The sequence below is a fragment of the Buceros rhinoceros genome, unplaced genomic scaffold (genome assembly GCF_000710305.1).
Source record: "Buceros rhinoceros silvestris isolate BGI_N320 unplaced genomic scaffold, ASM71030v1 scaffold30685, whole genome shotgun sequence".
Lineage (NCBI taxonomy): Eukaryota > Metazoa > Chordata > Aves > Bucerotiformes > Bucerotidae > Buceros > Buceros rhinoceros.
The window spans coordinates 93-14981 of NW_010413904.1; the positions used below are offsets into that span (position 1 = coordinate 93).

General features: G+C 47.4%; 1 protein-coding gene across 1 annotated transcript in view; it reads left to right on the forward strand.

Annotated features, from left to right (window-relative positions):
* Positions 1-2006: 2006 nt before the first annotated feature.
* The window catches only part of LOC104494131 (mortality factor 4-like protein 1), a 17019-nt gene continuing 4136 nt past the window's right edge, over positions 2007-14889 (forward strand). The window contains 10 exon segments of the mRNA XM_010136921.1: positions 2007-2026; positions 2028-2062; positions 2549-2595; positions 4860-4927; positions 6708-6794; positions 7217-7297; positions 9804-9866; positions 13354-13379; positions 13950-14038; positions 14319-14420. Of these exon segments, the coding sequence (XP_010135223.1) occupies positions 2007-2026; positions 2028-2062; positions 2549-2595; positions 4860-4927; positions 6708-6794; positions 7217-7297; positions 9804-9866; positions 13354-13379; positions 13950-14038; positions 14319-14420 (618 nt within the window).

The window sequence follows — 14889 nt, forward strand, 5'->3', positions numbered from 1 at the left end:
CAGCCCGAACGGTGCGAGGAGATGCGGCAGAAAAGAATCCCTGCAGGCTTTGTCTCTTCCTGCTCCTCACCTTCCCCTCCAGTAAGACGTGGGGCCTTCCTGTGCCCTCCCGTTCTAAATATGCTTCATTTTCTTGCAGGCACAGACAGTCGTTGGCATTAAAACTGTTGAAGCCTCCTAAATCTGTCAGGATTTTTATTTTCCTGAGTTTGAAACCTGCTTGTTATTTCCCCTTCCTTGAAAGGGAGCTCGGTTAGATGCGGGTGCAGGAGGGCTCATTTGGACTACAGCTGGCCGTGGTGGTGGAACCCGTACAGAGCACTGCATTGGTTTTTAGGTGAATGAGGGCCAGGATTCTGCTTTTTATGAGACTTACTGCACCTACGTGTTGATTTTTAGATAACAGTTGTGGTTGATGCTGATATAGGTAATACAGACAATGTCAGACAACAGCAAATGTCACCTCCACCTCCTGCTCTCTGCCAGTCCTTCACTGTGGCTTTGGAGCAGGGCTTTCACTGTGGTGTGGCTATAAAAGTGCGGTTCACCTGGAAGCTGGCTATGCTGGGCGGCTTAAACCACGCTGTAACTGTACGTGCTTCATGGCTGCTTGTCTCAGAACCTGTTCAGTTGTGCATCAGCATTCTGTGCCATGCGTTAGTGCTGACGGTATTAGTGACCTCCAGAAACAGTCAAGGTTTTGGTGCGTGGTTTGCATGGTAGTATTTAATGCGAGATCAAGTGAACTGCAGAAACTAAAACCAGAGTGAAAGACTGAAAATATGTTCGCAGCTGTAGGCGTATGAGCATCCAGAATTTGGGACGCAAGTTTAAATTTCTAGGCTGTTTTCCACAAAGTAAATGTGTTTGTGATCTCAACTGTAACATCAAAAGGGAGAAAAGTGTGGCGAATAAAGCTTCCTGCAGGCCTGAAACTTAAACGCTGTGTTGTGGCTCTTCACAGCGCGACTAATGAAAATTATTTTAATTGTAGACTTTCAAGCTGGATGTACATCAGGGAGCGGCAGGTAGAGGTAGCAGTTATCCATAATGGCATTTTTCATAAAGCAGAGGGTGAGGCGGAGACGGAGTTTGTGGTGAAAACCTAAATGTTGAGCTAGAGGTGCAAGTAACCCTGAAACGAAGGGACGAGTGCCTTTATGCAGGCGCGAGAGATGGGATCTGCCCTGGGGCGGCTGGGAAGGAAGGCTGGGAAGGGGTGCTCTACAGCTTGACACTGACATTATGTTCTTAAGCCAATACAAAAGTGACACCATTTTGGGTATCCAGTTCAGCTTCTGAGTGGCTTTTGTAGAGAATTGAGTCTCCTGGTGTGCCCTGAGGTGTTAACCTGCTGCTCTGACACCGATGGGGAGGCTTCCCTGGTCGCTGGATCCTCAGACTGAGCACCTCTTGTTTCTGTAACACTCCGCCTGTCTACCAGCTCCTTCAGCCGGTAACTGATGGTGATAATGAAACCTTAAACTGTGAGCACCCTGTCCTAGTCAGGGTAGGAATGGAGTAGTCGGTCTATAGCTGCATCTTGTTTGGTCGGAGCCTGGTTGGGTTGGGTGGACTGTGGTAGTAGTGGCTGTGATGGTTGAAGAGGCTGTTGCTATATCTGCTTGTCTCCCAGTCTGGCTGGTTACTGGTGAGACAGCTCCTGCCCAGCCGGGGGACTGGGTAAGTACATGTGTATGTGCCCTTCATGAGGGGACCGTGGCAGCGCTCTTCTGTCCTGTATATCCTGGAGACAGCAGTGAGAACTGGAGGTGTGCTACAGCCTGGAGTGCATCATGCAGCTTGTCTCTGAAAATGTGAGGTGCTGCAGCTTCCCAGAAGGAAACATCTGTACTGGGGTATCCTGCAAATTCCCACAGCAGAACTGTGCTGTGGGACCTGGCCAGTGAGGAGGGAAAAACAATCTCTTCCTGCTTCAAAGTCGCAGAGTGAACAATTTTTCTTGCTGCTGCACAAACCTGCCGTTCTTCTGTCCCACAAGTCGGATGGGGAAGGAGTGTCGGGGGCTCTCTTCCCGACTTCAGTGCTCTAGAAATAGCAGGTGGGGTATTTCCTGCAGGAAAAGGAGCGCTCCTCACGCTCGCTTGCATTTGTGTCAGAAGCTTGAGATGCAGAGGTGACGTCCCTTGTAGAGCTCATTTCCTCCTCTGAGCCAGAATGTCACGGAGACTAAAGAATCTCTGGCAGTGAGGAAGCTTCACCTGTTCACTGGCTGAGGCTGGAGGAGCCTATTTGCGTTGAGCCAGCCTGGTTTGGTGCCTGCATCTGCAGTTCAAGGCTCTGAAGAAGTTCTCCATGCCAGTCTTGGTCTAGAACTTGAATTGGCAGCGGAATGTCCAGAATAATCAGAGCTCTGGTCCTCTTTTGTACAAGAGTGGAACTGCTTCCCAAACACCTGCCTGCCTCCAGAATCAGTGTCTGCCTTTGGACTTCTTCCTAGGTTGGCACTGGGTTCATTCTGTGTGGTGCTTGATGACACTTTTTGGAGATTGGGGTTCTAAGATGTTTGTCTGCAACTTTCTTTCAGGTGAACGAGTGCTTTGTTTCCATGGACCTCTCCTTTATGAAGCAAAGGTACGTGTCGTTGCTCAGTGCCGCAGGCAGCTCTGACTTTCCCCAGGAAAATCAGGAACTGTGTTAGTTTACCTGCTGTGCCTGACTAGCTGGGTGAGGACTGAAACAGAAGTAGATGAACACCAGATAATGTTTGAATTCAGACTGAACTCCTGGAGCTTGGCATTCTAGAACGATTTCCAAGAGCCTGCTGGTGCTCTGCAGCTGTTCTGGGGAACTGCTGCAGGCCGGCTGGTCTTGTGTGCTGCCGTTCGGATACACCCGTATCCCCAGAGCTCCGGAAAGCGTTTGTGCCCCTGGTGCTAATGTGTCAGTTAGCTGCGGTCTGAGCTTCCTCGGAACTGCAGGTGGTTGAGTACCACTGGTGGCCTTCAAATAGGACAAATCATGGTGGGGTTAAAGTGGTGAGGGACAGGGCAGTCTCAGTTCTAGCTTTTTAAGGCCAGAAACCACGTGTTGCAATTTGTGACTCCCTCCTGCATCATTCGCAGCCTCTGCTGCAACGCCCTCAGTGATGCGCTCTCTGCTGGACCCTAAGCAGCTGCCGCTGCCATACCGTGCTGTTCATTGTGCCGAAGGCAGAGCTCCAGATTTGACTGCCTGGTTCCGCTTCCTCTGGAACGGGAAACAAGGGGCTTTGTAGCCATGTGGATTAAAAGACTTGCAGAAGTTCCTGGGGCACCTTAAAGAGGGATTTAAATCCATTAGGTTTTAGTGTCAGTAAATGTTAACTGATGGGACAACTTCAGAGAGGTAATATCTGAGTTATTTTGGTCCTGTTGGCCACCTCCCTGGCTTCCCACAGCAAGATGATCAGAGAAGCACTTGTTTGTGCTAGTGTGGAAAATTGTGGCAAGCGGTAGCTGTACATCTCTGTCAGCGCAGAGTTAGGTGAGATGCACCTGAGACACTTCTGACCTCCAGCAGGAAGGACGATGTTTTGGTACAGAAAAATATTTGAATCTTCTCTTATTTCATGCTCAGTTTTTCAAAACCAGCCGACACTTCTCAAGCACTCGGTCTGTATTTGGCTGGCTTTAGCTTCAGGACCGCCACAGTGAGCCACCGGGGCAGTAGTACATCCAGCAGGATTAGGATGTCCTTACTCTTGGTTGCAAGTCTAGGTGAGACTGAGTTTAAGTGCCATATGTGGCATTTTGGAGTACTGAAACGTGCTGTTCCTCTCTCTGTTGACAATTCCTCTTTAATTGAAGAGAGCTCACATCATTGAGTCACCACAAAGGCCTTGAGAAAATTACAGCAGAAGTCTCTGCCCTCTCAGACACTTGGAGGAGACTCAATTAGCTTGGCAAGAAAATAGCAGTTGTGACTTCTGTGACAAGTCTTTGTCACAGAAGTTTTTTACTTCAATGGAAAAAAAAGTCCTTAAAAAGGTACTAAAAGGTAGAGCCAAAGAGGGTGATTTTTTCATGTTTTACAACATCCTCGTTATTCCACTGATAAAGTGGAACAGCAGCATCTATAGCTCAGCACCTCCAGAACAAGTCCCAGAGTTGGTGGATTTAATTTATTACAACCAAGAAGTTCTGGGACACGGTGGTGGGCTCATAAACCAGCTGGGGTTGTATAGTCTCTGTTTTTTTTCAGGCAGAGGCATGTCTCTGGCTGTGTGCTTTAACTCATCTGGACGTGCCAGGCTGCAGGGAGGGAGGAAGCTGTGCTGTCCCTGGGCAGCGTGTGCGGTTGTCCCAGCGCACCTAATGCACTCCTCTGAGCTGAAGCAGAGCCTGGCAAGCTGTGAATTGGGCTGTGCTTAACTGTAAGGCAGAAATGTTTGTGAGGGACCATTCTGAGTCTGAGTGATGCTGTGGAGTGGTTGGAGCAACCTTGGTATGTGCATGTTCCCTCTTTTAATGGTCTCGCCTTAATACTGGTATATGAGGAAGTGACTGTACTCATCGGCCAGTCTTTTGGTGGAAATAATGGTTATTTACCTCATACATAGATATTCTTAGCCTAGAAAAAGCCCTTACTGCCGCTCTCTGTACTGAGTATAATGCTCTCTGTGGCTGCAGAGATGCCCGTTACGTCTTTTGCTTTTGAAGACTCCTGCTGCAGTCAGCTCACCCATCTGCGGGAGGCAGTAATTGTGCTGCAGAACTTACCTTCGGCTGTGAAATAGCTGCTGGTGTTGCAGTCACTGGTGTGGAAATCTCTGCATGCTTAAACTCTGAGTAAAGAAGCACAACTTGTTCAGATCTCTGTTCTCATTGGTGCTGACTGCACTTTCTTCTCTGTTCCAGTGTGTAAAGGTTGCCATAAAGGACAAGCAAGTGAAATACTTTATCCATTACAGCGGTTGGAATAAAAAGTGAGTATTGCCAACAGCAGCAGCAGTGTTTCCTTTCCTTTCCCAGGGAAATGCCAGCTTTGCCAGTCAACTGTGAGCTCAGCGGACTAGCACTACCATGTCCCTGGTGACAGGAGGTTGTTCCTGAAATATCCCAGATGACTTTGGTGTGTAAGGCAATGATTTATAGTAGCACACCGAAGACACTGCCTAACCAAGCAGTTCCTGCAGACAGACTAGCTCGGAGTGTTGGTAATGCGCGTTGTTCCGTGTGCTTGAGTGTGAAAACAGTCACTGTAACTCCTCCCTGGCAGAAATACCAAGTACAAAAACTCCCTTGTGAAGTGTTGGTAGGAGAGACATCCCCCACTGAGGTGGAGCAAAGCCCTACTCCAATCTGCAGTGTGCTCTACTTTTACGCCTCTTTTGCGGCAGAGCGGTGGAGCAGCGAGCCTGCCTGAGGGCTGTGGTCAGAGTGGGCAGGGCTCTCTGTTCCAGCCCCTCACAGAAGCATGTTTAGCCTGTGCTCCAGTTCTTGCCTCTCATGCTAAGGTAAAGCTAGAGATACTTTGCCACTCTTGCAGAAGGGAAGGACTCTAGGTGAGAGATTGCTGAAGCTAAATGTTGAGCCCGTTAAAGGTGAATACTTCCAGAGATTATTGCCTTCATGCACCCGTCCTTTTCTCTTTCATTTGAACTCTGTGCTGTCACTAGGTTTGGAGTTCAGGAAAAGCGGAGGGGTGTTTTAGCAGTTAAAAGCTTCAGCTCTTGACACTCCAGAGTCTTTCAGAGGGCACTGCCTGGTTGGGTTTGGTTGCAGTTCAGCACTGCAGACTCTGGAGTGAGGTCTCTTTGTCACTAGTGTCTTGATCTTGCTGACACGATTAAAAGCTGAGCTTTCTGTTGTAATGTGTAACTTCAAATGCATCCGCACACCCTGCCCACCAAAGGGGCGGTGGATTAAATACCTGGCCAAAGCACTGTTCTACAAACACCCTCTGGGGATGTGTGCAGCTGGACATGGGTTTCCCTCCCACTTGGACACTCAGCTTGCCTTGTCTTAACGCTTTTGAAGATCTCGTACCCTGTAGCAGTATTGGCTTTGCCACCACGATGTTGTGAGACTGGTGGCTATTGCCATGGAATGATAAGGACACAGAGCTCTTCCTATAGAGACCTTTAACTTGTGTGCTCCGGTGGCCGCTTGTAATGTGCTTTATTTAAATAAACAGTCAGATTGCTCGGACAATCCACTCATCAAGGTGGAATTCTTGCTCATAATGGCAATGTCCCCAACACCTCTGTGCTTACATCAGTCACTTCAGATTCTGCCAATGTTTATGCCGTATTGGTTGCCTTCACAGACAGAAATCAGAGCTCTTCTTACAGTGACATCTTAGTGCTGAATTCGTTAACCTGTAAAATGTTGGAATGCATAAAGGGAACTTGTATCACAGTATAGTTATGGCTACAGGTGCCACATAATTTACTAAGTGTAGAAGATGGTTTTTTTCCTGACATTAAATTAAATACAATCCCCCTCTCCTAAACCACCCATTCTTCCAGTTCGGGAGGCTCTGTGGAAATGACTGAGGGTTACACTTCCCTAGAAGACCCGTTAACAGCTTCAGTCAGTGGGGAATGGGTTCAGTGGTTCACACTTCCAGTTGTGCCTTCAGTGGCTGAACACACAATCTGGGTTCAGTCTCAAAACTCTGCCGCTTTGAATTGCCTGCTGGGTGTGGAATGTGATTCTGTAACAGTTTCGAATCAACATTTGGGGTTTTATTACTTTTTTCAGCTGGGATGAATGGGTTCCAGAAAGCAGAGTGCTCAAATACGTGGATACCAATTTGCAGAAACAAAAAGAACTTCAGAAGGCCAATCAGTAAGTGTTCCATGGCAGTAAATCGTTTTTTACAGAGCTTCAATCCAACAACTAAATATCAAGAGAAGCTAGTGAGCTTAAAAAAAAACAAAACAAAACCAACACCTTCAAGAGGTGTTCTTATGTTCGTTTATTGCTGAGATGCTTTGGCTTACAGAGGTAGGACGCTGGGTTGTACGCATGCTGATCCTGTGTCTCGTCAATAGAGATGCTTCTTGAAGTGGCTTCTCCTTCCAGAAGCACTGTGCTGCTTCCACGTGGCTCGGGGTAACAGGGCTGGTGGGAGGAGGTGGCAGTGGGTGTTCAAACTGTGATGTGTCCTATGAAGAAGGCAAATCTTGACTCGGAGATGCATAGCCTGCCCTCCTTTGAGGAGAAACAAGCTTCTGTGTCCATTTCTTTATGATTTGCTCTTTTTAAAGGGAACAATATGCAGAGGGGAAGATGAGAGGTGCTGCTCCAGGCAAGAAGACTTCTGGTCTGCAGCAGAAAAATGTTGAAGTGTAAGAAACTTTTTATTTTCAAAAAAAAAAAAACCCAAAACATATTCCCCCACACCCCCAAAACCCCCCCCCCAATCCTCCCAAGCCTTTGTTTGTCAGTGTTACCGTTGATCTTTAAGTTGTGTTATTCTTAGAGTGGTTCTGCAGGCTGAAGTACAAGGACACAAGCCCTACAAGAGTTGTGTTTTTTCTTTTGTGGTACCACAAAGGCCTTTGCTGAAGTATTGGACTAAAGCTGCTGCCTTAGACTGGGGTTTGATACCGACCCTGGGACTGAGCAGGCACTACGCTCTGCGCTTCTTTGTGCTCCGTTCCTCTTAATTAGTGCCCTGACACTCAGTGGTGGGTCCTCAGGAGACACGTGTATCTGGGTGAAATTGGTTTCTGTTGACAATTGGGCAGTTCTTCCGAGCTGTGCAAGCCCCTCTCTCTGAAGCTGTTGAACCGTCTTGCCTTCTCAGTGCACGGGAGTCAAAACTCTGCTTTCCAGAGTCCTTGCTTTGCTGTTCTGGACAACACTAACCCCATATGCTGAATGGCTTTGCCTCTTGAGACCAGAAGCAATCTCAGACATTCATTAGGAAAACACAGTTTCAGGATGAAACGGTGAGATTTCCTCCATTCCATCCCTCTGGATCCCCAGAACAGGCTCGTGTGGTGGTAGATTCCCCTGCAGTCAGTACAGCTCTGCTCAGGTGCCATGGAGCTCTTCTCCTTGGGGTGGCACTGCACTTAATTGTGAAGATGGTCATGGCTAATGAGTTGTTTTGAACTCCCCACTTCATGATTCTGGTCTTCATGAGGAAGCTGCTGAAATGACATCAGTTCCTAAGAGGAGTGTTTGGCAGCAGCCTCCGAGTTCACGTCTCATTGATGGGCAACTTTATGTTATGAAATAGGAATCATTGGAGAAGTGGGGCTGCTTATGGTTTTTTGGTCTAGATCCCAAGCGCAGGTTCACTGTGGGATTAGTCACAGCACAGCCAATGCTGGAGATTGGCTCCTGGTCTCTGGGGTGGGGAGTCTGAGGCCACAGTGCTGCGTCCACACTCCCTTGTGGGCTGTCACTGCAGATTTAACACCACCGGTTTGGTGTGCTTGGTCAGCTCAGGACAGGCCTCTGACCGTCACCTAATTGTCTTCATTGGGGGTAAAGAAACCCCAAACGAAATGTCTGTTTACACAGTTCCTAATGAATGTATGTCATTAAAACAGATCTAAATTAAAACATCTAAATTATGAGCATTACTAATTCAGCTGCTTACAGGGCTGTTGCATCTGGGTTGTCCCATGTTGTAGTCAGTGGCAGCAGGATTAATTTCATGTGTGTCTTTGACACGGGTAGTGATGACTCAATTGTAAGTGCCAGCGATTTGCATTGTAGAGAACATCCCTGCAGTAACTCAGCCAGGACCAGCTTTACTCACTGGGGGAGCTCAGGCCGGTTGCTGTGGGATGAGTTCTTCTCTCTGGCTGAGTAAATGCTGAATGTCAACCTGTGCTTGAAATCCAGGTTGGCTTAACCCTTTCAACCACCCCTGATAACATTGCACCCAAGGGACACCCACACAGCAGAAATGACGTCTTGAACCTCTGTGTAATGCTAGAGCTTGAGAGCACGTTACCAGGTCTGTCTTCACTCTCTGGTTGAAACCAGTGGGGAAAGGGAGTGGCTTTGCTTTTTGCTGTCATCGCGGTCCTGAGCAGGGGTGGTTTTTCCCAGTGTAGCAGAACAGGCACTAAGCTACTTTCCTGAAACTTTTTCGTGTTGATTGGAAAAATTAATGCCTCGACAGTGGATTTTCAGCATTGTAAAGGGGAAGAAGGAAAACTGTTACCATTAGAACAGCAGTCGGGTGTCTTGGGAGGGTCCCATGCCTCGTGGTGCTGGTCTTGCTCCTTGTCTCTAGCCTTTACAGCATCCAAAGCATCCTTCTAAATTAGACTTGTGATGCCTTCAACAAAGCTTCCCTCTTTTTCTTCCCTCTTGGAAGGCTGAGGGAGAGGAAATTCTTGGCCTGACCCTAGCAGTGCTGCAGGGTTGTGTGCTGCCCAGACTGCTGCTTCTCAGGTGCTGCTTACAACTAAAGGCAAGATGGCTTCGGAAAAACCTCAAAATACCATTCCAAAATAAAACCTGTGGGTTGTTCTCCATGGTAAATCTAAGAAATGCAAAGTGCTGGTGGTGGGGCGGGGGACAAACTGCTCACGCAACTGGTCTAGTAGGGTAACACTGTCAGCCTGTTTGGGCCTCAGTTTACCTTTTGTAGCATTCTTGGAGGATTGAACACAGTGCAGGGTAACTGCTGATCTGAAATGTATTCCTTGTAGCCAAACAATAATGGGAAGGGAATGACAGTCTAAGCACAACATATCCTCCAGGAATGTTCACTAAGACTGTAGTGTGCTGCTAAAAGGGTACATTTTTTAATCTTAACTAGATGCTTTTTAAGGCTAATCAGTAGGTCTGACATTCTCTCCTTAACTCGACCCCCATTGTGCCTAGATTTTTCAGACGAGATGGAGCGCATACTGTTTGCTGTTTGGAGACCCCTACCATATCGACGCGGTGAGTTAAGGATGGATTGTCAAACCAGCACTTTCCTCCTGAAATCCAGACCACCTCGCTTGCCTAGATTGCTTTGAGAGCCTCCCAAAGTCCTCAGCTGTTATGACGAGAGCTTTGTGGCAGTTCCGTTAACAAGTACTGCGCTGTATCGCTGTTTGAACGCGGTAGTTCTGGAAGGTTCCGGTTGGTCTGTGTGCTTACTGCCCGGAGTTCTGTGTCCATGGAAACGGGGTACAAACAGCACCAGCTCCATGCAGCTGAGGGAGTGAGCGAGGCTGCTGCCGTCCGTGGGTTCAGAAATGTGAGCTTCACACTTGCTGTGTTTTTAATGTTGGCTTGAGCCGGTTCACAATAACTGTAAACTGCAGCAACTGGCTCAAAAAGCTTTTGAGACTATTTGCAAGCGATATTTGATCAAACGGATATGCATGGAGTGCTAGATGTATACATCTGTTTTTAAAATGATTATTCATCCTATGGTAACTAGAAACTGTCATAGAGTATAAAATGTGTATGGTTACAGCAGGCTGTCAAAAAAGAAATCCAACCCTACAGGTACTGGCTTCTCCAGACTGTTTTATGTGAGCTCTGCCTCAGCTTCTTTCACCCTTTCCTGGGCCTAATATGATTAATCCTCAAAAAATGAGTAAACAATCCAAGTTAACAGCTGCTTGGAAAACACGAAGGGCAGCTGGGAGTTCTGGAGGGAAGATCAGCACTGAATACCAAATTTGACTATACCATCTGCTTTTAAATGATAACTATTTGCACAGCCCATCAGAGATGCTCTCCAGTCAGTGTCTCAACTTGGGAGTTACTGGGTTTTCTCCTGCTAGAAGTCTTGTTCTTAACCTGAGTGTCTCGCTCAAAAGCGTAAGCTCCCGCTGCACGTCGCCATGGCATCCTCTGCTGTCTGGCACAGCTAGCAGCTCTCACAAGCTACTTCAGCTCCTCTAAATGTCAAGCTGTGTATGAACGCTGCTGACGTGCTGGTTGTCCAGGGCTGTGGCAGCACTGGGGTGGCTATGGCAGCTCAGGATGGAGATGAGCCTCACCTCCTCTGCTCCCTAATGGTCACCAGTAACCTGTGCTTAGGGATAACCACGTGAGTCAAGGCTAGGAAGATGATCTGCCCCAAATACCCTTTCTGCTTTTAACAGTCTGTAAGGGACTCAGAGCTGGAGGCTCCATCTGTGGGATGGGTTTCGCTCTGTGTAGGGCTCTCTTCTAGTTATCAGATAACTCCTGAACCCTTTGGACTTTGGGCATCCCCATCGTCTTGTGGCAGTGTGTTCTCAGTTTAATTCAGTTCCATCTTGAAGAGGGGAGGAAGGAAGGAGAATGACTCCTCCTGTCTTTAATGCTGCTGCTTTGCTTTTTTGATCTTTTTATGTCTTGAGGAAAGATTGATCAGTTCTCCGAGGTTCACCTCCTATCGCTAGTGATACCTCTACCACAACTCCCCTCTGCTTCCTGCCCAGTTGACAGCTTGAGAGAGCCCCTGTCCGCCTGGTTCCTCCTTGAGAGAAGCTGTTCACCAACTGCTCTGTGTTCTCTCCACCTCTCCTGGCTTTGCCATGTCCCTTCTAAGGGTCGGTGGCCTGAGCAGGCACAGGAGACACGTGTGTGATCCTGAGTTTGGTTTTTATTCTTTTGCTGTTACCAATGGTTTAATTGACTCTTTGTAGGAACGTTGCTGCTCAAAGCAAAGTCGGGGACCATTTCCAACTTACTTCTTTATTACTATACACCTTGTGTTAGGAGAGACTTTGATTTCAACACTTCTGTGCTGCTTTTTAGTTCTGCTGTTAGTTTTCAGTGAAAAATGCCAGGTGATGGGAGAAATACGTGAGTGAGGAGCAGAGACTGGGCTGGGCTTGCTGCCTAAAGAGATGCCAGTGAATGCTCTTTTACTGGTTCTGTACAGCAGTGCAGGGCTTGCTGTTCATGGTGCGGTTGTGAAGCGGCACAAAAAGGTGTGTTTTAACCTGTCCTAGACATGTTTCATCTTCCTATGTCACTTCAGGACTTCATTCCACTGTCTGTGCAGGGAGGAGCACACTTGGTGTTCTTGAGCTGTATGTCTGAAATGAGTCTGCTTGCTCCGATTGCTGGAGTCTAGTTATCTAAGGTGATCTCTGAGACAGAAGCTGCCTCTTTCCCCTGGGTGTGGAGTGCTCTTTGTGCTTCAGCTACTGCACGCAGCAGCAGCCCCTTGCCTAGCAAGGAGCAGCACTGCAGAGGGTCTGCCTGTCCCAGCCTTAGTGCTCTCTGTTTGTCCTGAGCTCAGAGCTGGCTTTAGACTCTGCAGACAGGCTGCTTGGGCTTGAGGCAGACACATATGGCTTGAAATACAAGGAGTGAGGTGGGAGAGCACAAGCAACTGCCTGGAATGGTTTACTCTAGACTCTGTGCTTCAGTACCAGATGTGGTTTGCCCTCTAACTGTGGTAGATCTTTGAGTACTCTGTTACCTCTCTGCTCCAGTTTAAGACTCTGCTTCTAGACTAATACTTAATGTTAATTTTACCTTGTGGTTTTAGTTCTGGAAAGAACTCCCTGTTCCTTCTTGTTTACTCTCTTCAATACACAAGTCCGTTATCAGGGCCTTGACTTGGCAATTGCTCCTTCCTGCTGCAGAGAGATGATCTTTATTCTGCCCACAGCTTACGCCTAATGCTTGTGTGGCTTGAAGCTGGAAAAACGCCTCCCTCTTCCTATCTTCAGAGCTCCCTAGGAACCCTGCCTGCTTCCTGGCCCAGACAAACCCAGTTCAAAGCCTGACTGTAAGAGTCCCTTGAGATAGGGGGAATTTCCAAAGAAGTAATCTTGAACTGGTGAAGAGTTTTATCCACGTGGTCTGCAATTTTCTGAGAGATTTCCCTGGACTCCTGTTGATAGTGAGCAAATGGAAACAGCCAGTTGTATGCTTAATGACAATTGTCTGGAAATGGTTAGTAAATATGCACGGTTCAGGGGACAACGAAACTACTTGTGGGGAGAGTTGAATTTTGACCTGCCTAGGAGTTTCCTTGTCCTGTCCATTGCATATCAGGGGTCTTAAAATTCGGGGAAGTACAGTTCTTCATTTGGAATAAAAATAAGGGCTAAGGATAAAGACTTTAGAGATATGCCAAGTGTGTAAACACAATAGGTGTTGAGAAGCATTTGGAAGAAGATAATATTCAGGACAACATTGTTTAGTACATTCCAAACACTTCTAGTAATTGATCTCCCCTAAAAGCTGATGGTGGATTGCAGGCTTCAGTTTAGTGATTCTCCCCCAGAACAGTCAATTATTAACTGGAAAATCGTGTAGAATTGTAGCTGTGATGCTAAGTCACACTTTTCATGTGTTTGTATCTAAATACTCCATAGGCCACTGAGCATTTGCTCTGAGCTTAGTGGACGACTTATCTGGCTTTCTGCTGTGGGTTCTTGAAGTACCACTGACTTGATATTTGCAATAATTTGTGTTCTTCTTGCAGGAAAACAAAAAAGAACAAACAGAAAAGTAAGTATGTCTTTACTCTGTGTATCAGTGGATACCATTAGTAAGGGATTCCTAGTGGAATAAGACCTTAAATCTGCCTCGACTAAGCTTCCTTGCCATCACCTTGTGGCATTCCTCATGGGCTTCAGCTGTCCCTCGCCCTTGGTCAGGAGGAGCACACAGTTTTCTGGTTTGGACACAAACTGCTTGTTTCAGTCTATCAAGGTTTCGACCTCTTGCACATGAAAAGTAAAGTGATCTCTCCATGGATCTGTGGAAACAATTTCATAAAGTCAAACTTGTGTTTTTGAATGGAGATGGAGGTGTTACGTATCTGCTGCTTCTAAAAATCCTCCTGAAGAACGTTACCAACGCTGAAACCCCCTTCTTCAGCTGAGTGTCAATACAGCAGTTCAAACTGTCACAGATCTGTGGGGCTCTCAGAACACAAGCGATATTAAAACAAAAAGGCAAGGGAAAAGGTGACCTCAGAGAAATTTGAGTCTTAAATCCATCTAAATCTTTCTTTACTGGTATGTCATACTGACTTACTGGGTTCCTTAATGCAGCATCGTGTCTGTCTTCTGTCAGCTCCAGGAATTGGGGAAGGGAGCAGTACCAGTGAGACTCCTCAGCCTCCAAGGAAGAAGAGGGCTCGAGTAGATCCAACAGTTGAAAGCGTACGTATGCCTGCCTCTCACGATTTGTGATGGAAGAGGGGAAGGCTGCTCTGCTCAGATGTTCAGCCAGCAGTGCTTTGTCCTGGTGTGGCAGCCCAAAGTGTTACAGCTCACAAAACAACAGCTCCCAAGTGGCCTTGTCAGAGCTATTTCCTCCTCCCTGTGGAGCCTGCAGGAATTCTGGGTCTAGTGGTGTATTTCAGTTGTGAGAATGAGGAATGGGGTGACTCTTGGCTTGGACAGTTATCTGAAGTAATTAGTCTGGCCTCACATTTTCCAGGAAGAAACATTTATGAACAGAGTTGAAGTAAAGGTGAAAATCCCCGAAGAGCTGAAGCCGTGGCTGGTAGACGACTGGGACTTGATCACCAGGCAAAAGCAGGTACTTTGCCAAAAGTGCCATCTGGCCATGCGAGGGCGAGGACACTGGCTGGGGTTTCACCCAAGCACGGGGCAGTGGTGCCTCTAGAGAGTTTGATGTTGCTGAGGGCGGTTTACCTGGCAGTTCTCAGAGCCCGGCTGGGTTCCAGCCCAGGCTCGCCCATGAGCAGGGCTGGGGCGCCCAAGAGCTGCATGTACATTTGTAGAACACTTGATCTAACCAAGCAGGAGCTGGAAAGACAAATACTTAAAAAATTTATTTAAGCTTTAAGTGTGGTGTTAACTCTCCACATGCTGGTGTTTTGAATGGTTTACTCAGTTGGTGGAGAATTGGTCTTAAGGGACATCACATGTGGTGCCTATGTTACCTGAGCTCCTTCTTGCCTTGCTCACTTGTCGCTCACTGTCAAGTTCTGCAAATGTCTCTAGTTGTTCTACAGCTCTGACAGAAAGCTGTCACCTGGGAGCGC